Raw genomic sequence first — 7,819 nt, 5'->3', positions numbered from 1 at the left:
ATACAATCCAGACTCTTGGTATAGCAGCTGGCACTTTAGCCCTTGGAAGGCGACGAAATGGCCTGGGAATTCTGGGAAGTGTAGTCTGGGAACAGTGTAGTTGGATAATTTCCGCTCCAGGAGGCTGAGGCTGAGTTCCTGCTCCCGTCGGGAATCCTGGGAAGCGTAGTCCAGGAGGTCTCTGCAGGCAGAGTCACTTCCGCCCCAGGTACTCGAGGCCGCGGCCTTCATTCCTCTCGGAAAGGTGAGCCCTCACCTCCCCGTGCGCCTCTCCCCGCGCCCACACTGACCTTCCTTCGCGTTGCCGGGGGCCAGTGGCGAGCAGGCCGTCCACCGCGAGGAAGAGAGCCCGCCTGCGGCGAAGGGCGGGCTGGTGGTCCCTTTGAATGAGCCTGCGGGACTGTGGGCGGTTCGCGCATCCCCGCTTCAGGCCCAGCCTGGGTCTTACGGCGCTGGGATGCAGGGCCTCCCGGGTTCGGTACTTTCCCAAAGTGGTTCTCAACCTTCTGGCCCTTTAAATACAGTTCCTCATGTTGTGACCCAACCTTAAAATTATTTTCATTGCTACTTCATAACTGTAATGTTGCTGCTATTATGAATCACCGAGCCAAATCGGCTAATATGCAGGATGGTCTTAGGCGACCCCTGTGAAAGGGTCCTTCGACCGCCAAAGGGGTCGCGACCCACAGGTTGAGAACCGCTGCGCCAAACCGCTTCCCAGCGAAATAATGTTGGGAGAGCATCATCATGTCTCTGACTGCGTTTCCTCTTTAAGTCGGTGTGAGCGCGTCCACCTTATTATTAAAGGTATTTTGAGAGTTAAACGAGGGTGTGGAAGGGAAAGACCGAGAGTCCGTCCTTTGGGACAGATGCGTCTGTCGTTTCCGGAGAAGCGCCGGGTCCCCTGGAAGCTCGTGTGAACCCGGGCGGGGGCGGCGCTCCCGGCCCCGCTCTGATCTCGGAAGGACGCGGGGCCGAACCGGATTTCTAACAGCGCTTTTCGCTTTAATCCTTGGGGAGCCGCCCGCCTGGCTGTGGTCCGGGATGGCCCTGGTCCGGGAGCTGATGAAGTGCCCGTTTCTCTCCGCCCCTTTGCATCCAGCCTGACCCCTTCCAAAGGCTGCAGGGAGGAGGCAGGAGCCTCAAGGAGGAGGACCGAGCACGTTTCCTCCTTTTATCTCTCAGGGGAGAAGACTTTCCTTCACGCATCCGCACATGCTTTCGCTTCCAGGATGTCATGCTATTTGTTGAATAATGCGGGAAGGGATGGGGAGTACTTGGCATGAGTAATAACGATAATGTTTTAAGCATTGAGTGCTAGATATTATCCTAGGAGTTATATATTTTTATTGATTTCAGAGAGGAAGGAGAGGGAGAAAGAGAGAGAGACATCAGTGATGAGAGAGAATCATAGATCTGCTGCCTCCTGCACGCCCCCTCTGGGGATCGAGCCTGCAACCCGGGCATGTGCCCTTGACCGGAATCGAACCCGGGGCCCTTCAGGCCAACGCTCTATCCACCGAGCCAAATCGGCTAGGGCTAGTCTTAACATTTAATTCTCACAAGAGCCCAATGGGGGTTGGGGTACTGCTGTTCTTCTGTGAAAGATGAAGAAATGGAGACACTGGAGCACAAGGTGTTTGTCCTAAACCACATAGTGAGATGCTGGGCTGGGATTTGAATTGAGGCAGTTTCCATCCTTTGTCTTAGTTCTTAACGTGTTTAGTATCTGCTTGAGAAGGCATGTGTTGGATTTTTGTAGAGGGCCATGAAAGCTGTGTTGGTGAGCTTTGAGTTTTTGATAAGATTTTTTTGTTATCTGCAATTTAATTGTACTTCATTGGAAATAATATTTATGGTTCAAATTCTGATTATAGAAATGATTGCACATTCTAAAGCAGTGGTTCTCAACCTTCCTAATGCCGAGACCCTTTAACACAGTTCCTCATGTTGTGGTGACCCCCAACCATAAAATTATTTTCGTTGCTACTTCATAACTGTAATTTTGCTACTGTTATGATCGTAATGTAAATATCTGATATGCTATATGTGTTTTCCAATGGTCACAACCCACAGGTTGAGAATCTAAAGAATTAAGAAAATAGACAAAGTATAAAGAAAAAGATTTAATTATTCAGGACCACAGAATACAGAGATAATAGTAATCCTTTAACGTTTTCCTGTTCCATAGATTTATTTTTGGATTTTTACTTAAGTTTTACAAAATAGGTGTCATAGGTTTTAAGTTCCCTTTAAGTTTTTACTATGGAAATTTATAATCATAGCCAAATGTAATAATAGAATGATGAACGCCTGAGGGGCCATCACCCAAATTCAACCCTTGTAAATGGACTTATGTCAGACCGAACCTTTTTTTTTTTAAAGGAAACAGCACCCAGTTTTTGTCAATCACATTCTTTAAAACTTTTTAAAAATATATTATTAATTTTTTTAGAGAGAAGGGAAGGGAGAGGGATAGAGAGATAGAAACATCGATCGGCTGCCTCCTGCACACCTCCCCTGAGGCTCAAACCCACAACCTGGGCATGGGCCCTGACCAGGTAACCTCTTGGTTCATGGTTCGCTACTCAGTCACTGAGTCACACCAGCTGGGCAGAACCTTTTTTTTTTTTTTTAAATATATTTTATTGATTTTTTACAGAGAGGAAGGGAGAGGGATAGAGAGTTAGAAACATCAATAAGCGAGAGAAACATCAATCAGCTGCCTCCTGCACACCCCCTACTGGGGATGTACCCGCAACCAAGGTACATGCCCTTGACTGGAATCGAACCTGGGACCCTTCAGTCCGCAGGCTGACGTTCTAGCCACTGAGCCAAACCGGTTAGGGTGAACCTTTTTTTTTTTTTAATGTTTTTTTGTTGTTGTTGATTTCAGAGGAAGAAGGAGAGAGAAACATGGATTCGCTGCCTCCTGCATGCCTCCTACTGGGGATCAAACCCACAACCTGGGCATGGGCCCTGATCTGGAATTGAACTGGCGACCTTCTGATTCATGGGACAATGCTCAACCAACTGAGCTACACTGGCCAGGCCAGAGAGAGCTTTTGCCAAAGCTTTTGAGGCTGCATTCTTTTTTTTTCTTGGTGAGTTGTTTTATTTATTTATTTATTTATTTATTTATTTATTAAAAATATATTTTATTTTTTACAGAGAGGAAGGGAGAGAGATAGAGAGCTAGAAACATCGATGAGAGAGAAACATCAATCAGCTGCCTCTTGGACCTTTCAGTCCGCAGGCCGACGCTCTATCCACTGAACCAAACCGGTTATGGCTTTTTTTTTTTTTAAAGTTTTATTTATTTTTTAATTAAATCTTTATTGTTGAAAGTATTACATATGTCCCCTTTTTCCCCCCATTAACCCCTTCTAACTCATCCCCACCCCCTGCTCCACCTATTGTTTGTGTCCATGGGTTGTATACAAGTTCTTTGGTTGATCTCTTCCCACCCACCCTTCCCTACCTTCCCTCTGAGGTTCAACAGTCTGTTCATGCTTCTATGACTCTGAGTCTATTTTTGATCATCAGTTTATTTGGTTCATTAGATTCCACATATGAGTGAGATCATGTGATACTTGTCTTTCTCTGACTGGCTTATTTCTCTTAGCATAATACTCTCCAGGTCCCTCCATGCTGTCTCAAAGGATAAGAGATACTTCTTTTTTACTCCTCCATAGTATTCCATGGTGTAAATGCACCACAGCTTTTTTTCCCACTCATCTACTGATGGGCACTTGAGCTGTTTCCAGATCTTAGCTATTGTAAATTGTGCTGCTATGAACATAGGGGTGCATACATTCCCTCTGATTGGTGCTTCGGGTTTCTTAGGATATATTCCTAGAAGTGGGATCACTGGGTCAAATGGCAGTTTCATATTGAATTTTTTGAGGAAACGCCATTCTGTTTTCCATAATGGCTGCACCAGTCTGCATTCCCACCAGCAGTGCACTAGGGTTCCCTTTTCTCCACAGTTGAGGCTGCATTCTTTCAGTAGAATGTCTTTGAAATTCATCCAAGTTGTATGTATTAGTACTTCATTTATTTTTATTACTGGTTAATATAGTAATTACTAGAGGCCTGGTGCACGAAATTCGTGCACTGGGGGGGGGGGTCCCTCAGCCCAGCCTGAGCCCTCTCGCAGTCCGGGAGCCCTTGGGGGATGTCTGACTGATGGGGAGCGGGCCTAAGCCAGCAGTCAGACATCCTTAGTGCTGCCACGGAGGCTCCCACCACCACTGCTGCACTCGCCAGCTGTGAGCCCAGCTTCTGGCTGAGCGGCGCTCCCCCTGTGGGAGCACAATGACCACCAGGGGCAGCTCCTGTGTTGAGCGTCTCCCCCTGATGGTCAAGTGCACGTCATAGAGACAGGTCGTTCCACCGTTTGGTCGATTTGCATATTAGCCTTTTATTATATAGGATTATTATATCGGATGGACATAACAATAGTTTATCCATTCACCCATTGAAGACTATTTGCGTTGTATCCACTTTTTGGCAGTTATGAATAGGCTGCTGTAAACATATGTGTACAAATTTTTGTGCTTATTTCCCCAAAATACACAATCAGGAATGGGATTGCTGGGTAATATGGAAAGTGTATGTTTAACTTTATAAGAACCAGCCAAACCGTGTAATGACTTTTGAGAGTTCCAGTTGCTCCACCTCCTTGTCAGCAATTATTGTCTTTTTTAATTTTAGACATTCTAATAGGTGTGTATTGGTATTTCATTATAATGTCCATTTCCCTAATGATTAGTGATGTCCATTAGATATATTTTCTCTTCAGCTTTTTTGCCGATATTCCTAGCTGTAAAAACTGTCCCAGTCTCTTGGGTTGTTGTGAGGATTAAATGAGGCAATCCCTCTAAAGCACAGATTTGGCTCTTGACTTCTCACCACCTTTCTGCTTCCTCATTTGCCCCAGGTGCCCTCTGACCCGAATTCTGTTGGCGTGCTCTGATTAGCTCTTGGTAGCTAGTACAGCTCTGTCATCCTCCAGGGCTAAGACCAAGCCACATTTTCTCCATTGAGCCCACTCCAGCCCCCTCCCTTATCCAGTCTGGGTTTGAGGGCCCTTCCATGTTCTCCTAAGGACCCTACTTAAACTCTCCTCTGTCATCTATCAGTGTGTGGGATAATTGCTAATTATCTAATTGTTCTCTCACCCTAGGCTCTGAGCAAATAAAGATCTGGGATTTATAGCCCTTTTAGAAGGTCATCCATAAATGTTGGGTAAGTGAAAGAAAACAACTCTTTCATTGCTAATTATGTGGCCAAGTTAATACTTAGTAATTGTGCATACATTTTGTGGCTTCTATAGCAGGGCCTTGTGGGCAGGGACTGGGAGGGGGTGGGTACTCTACTAGAGAAGCAGAAAACTTCCTACAGTGGGGCTAAAAGGCTCTGTCTTGCCCGGCCAGCGTGGCTCAGTAGTTGAGTTACAACCTACAAACCAGGAGGTCACGGTTCGATTCCCAGTCAGGGCACATGCCCGGGTTGCGGGTTTGATCCCCAGTGTGGGGCATGCAGAAGGCAGCCAATCAATGATTCTCTCTCATCATTGATGTTTCTCTCTCTCCCTCTCCCTTCTTCTCTGAAATCAATAAAAAATAAAAATAATAAAAATAAATAAAAGGCTCTGCCTTATTCGTAGCCCATTTTTTTAGTTCTCTGTTTTTCACAGATGATCTTGTCATTGCCTGGGAACAGTAAATAAGGTAAACAATAGTAAATATCTGTTGAGAACAGTGAATTATTTTGAGGAAGAACCCAAGAAATTTAACTCCTGGTTTCCAAGTCCTTCCATGAGTTGTGCGCTGAGCCAGCACTTTTCAGAGATGAGAAATATAGTAGCATCATGGGCTTTTTAAATCTTTCATGATATCCCTGTGGGAAGAGGGTGTGCTATTTGAGCCTCCTCCCACTTTAGGAAGTATATTCACCCGCCATTAAACCTTTCAAAGGATGGTCTTAGTGTTTAAACATATGTTATTACTCAGGCCACAAACCAAAGTATTAAGTAAGAAGCCGTAATCCCTGCCACCTAGATGTCTTACAAGAACAATTGCAAGGACAGTTTTATGATGTAGAGTAGTATCTGCTTTTCTGCAGCTACAAGATAATAGGAAACGTTGGCATGTTTTCCACTACTCACGCATATATTCCTAACAACAATCATAATGTCAGTGCTACTAACCTAATGTTGTGGATCACAGACATGAAGCATAGAGAGGTTTATTAATTTAACCATGAACTTAAATATCTATAACAGTGTCAATATATAGTATATATACAGCCAATATATAGCAATGTCAGATTTTAAAAGGAATTGTCAACAGAGTCTACTTTTTTTGTTGTTGTTAACCCTCACTGGAGGATATATATATTTTTTTAAATATATATTTTATTGATTTTTTACAGAGAGGAAGGGAGAGAGATAGAGAGTCAGAAACATCGATGAGAGAGAAACATCGATCAGCCGCCTCCTGCACATCTCCTATTGGGGATGTGCCCGCAACCCAGGTACATGCCCTTGACCGGAATCGAACCTGGGACCTTCCAGTCCGCAGGCCGACGCTCTATCCACTGAGCCAAACCGGTTTCGGCTGGAGGATATTTTTCCCATTAATTTTAGAGAGAGTGAAAGGAAGAGGGCTGGGGAGAGGGGAGAGAGAAACATCCATGTGAGAGAGCCACATCAAGTGGTTGTCTCCTGCACGTGCCCCAACTGGGGAGGGGAACCAGCAACCCAGGTGCGTGTCCTTGATCAGAATCGAACCCGAGACCCTTAAGTTCTTGGGCTGACACTCTAACCATTGGGAAATGCTGGCTTAGGGCAATAGAGTCCACTTTTAATTTTTTTATTAATATATTTTTATTGACTTCAGAGAGGAAGGGAGAGGGAGAGAGAGAGAGAGAGAGAAACATCGACATCAATGATGAGAGAGAATCATTGATCAGCTGCCTCCTGCATACCCGCCACTGGGGATCAAGCCCACAACCTGGGCATGTGCCCTGACCGGAATAGAATCGTGACTTCCTGGTCTGCAGGTTGACACTTTACCACTGAGCCACACCGGCCAGGCCAGAGTCCACTTTTAACCAGTACATTCCTCCACTTCTCCTTTCCCACATTTCTCAGGATCAGAGAGAATACCTCAGGAGCCACAAGTTGTGTGAGGAGTTCTGGATACGGCGTGGAGGCTGTCTCATGCACTCAGGCATCCTTCCGAATAGCCTAATGGTAGCTGGAATCCAGCACACACTCTGCCTGCTAAGGTGTACGTGGCAGCGTCTGCCTGGGGGAAGCGTTTCCCTAGGAGAAGGAGAAAATGACCAAGTTCCAGGTGAGTGGCATTTTTATTTGTCACTTAACATGTTATTTCATTTCTCAGTATGTGTATACCTTTTTTCTCTTCCTCGACCAGTAAAAAGAATGACACTAGACACTTAATACCATTTATAAGGCATGCTTTTTCTTTCATTTGAAATTTTTTTCTTTTAGTTTTTCTAAATCATTTTAGCCCTAACCGGTTTGGCTCAGTGGATAGAGCATCGGCCTGCGGACTCAAGGGTCCCAGGTTCGATTCCGGTCAAGGGCATGTACCTTGGTTGCTGGCACATCCCCAGTAGGGAGTGTGCAGGAGGCAGCTGATCGATGTTTCTAACTCTCTATCCCTCTCCCTTCCTCTCTGTAAGAAATCAATAAAATATATTTTAAAAAAATCATTTTATTTCACAAATAATAGCATAAAAGAGGCTAGAAATTTTTTTAAAAAAGAAAAGAAAAACCAACAAGCTA

At 44.9% G+C, this 7,819-nt stretch overlaps 1 protein-coding gene across 6 annotated transcripts in view; it reads left to right on the top strand.

The window, feature by feature from the left end:
- LOC102241335 (zinc finger protein 235) overlaps positions 1–7,819 on the top strand; it is a 117,067-nt gene that overhangs the window by 63,058 nt on the left and 46,190 nt on the right. For 3 of the 6 annotated variants that reach the window (XR_001360646.1, XM_014533516.1, XM_014533515.1), the window contains exons 1-3: positions 206–244; positions 5,189–5,250; positions 7,160–7,364. The exons of 1 other annotated variant lie outside the window; for it this stretch is intronic. Coding sequence is in view for 4 of the 5 variants with exons in the window: in XM_014533516.1 (XP_014389002.1) it covers positions 7,350–7,364 (15 nt within the window). In the remaining variant the exon portion in view is untranslated. Of the gene's footprint in view, positions 1–205; positions 245–3,082; positions 3,105–5,188; positions 5,251–7,159; positions 7,365–7,819 lie in introns of those variants that run through there. 2 more of the 6 variants (XM_014533517.1, XM_014533518.1) reach the window with 2 other exon arrangements.

Source organism: Myotis brandtii, unplaced genomic scaffold, assembly GCF_000412655.1.
Source record: "Myotis brandtii unplaced genomic scaffold, ASM41265v1 scaffold987, whole genome shotgun sequence".
Taxonomy (NCBI): domain Eukaryota; kingdom Metazoa; phylum Chordata; class Mammalia; order Chiroptera; family Vespertilionidae; genus Myotis; species Myotis brandtii.
Note: the sequence above shows the minus strand (reverse complement) of the source record. Positions and strands in the feature narration are given on the sequence as shown.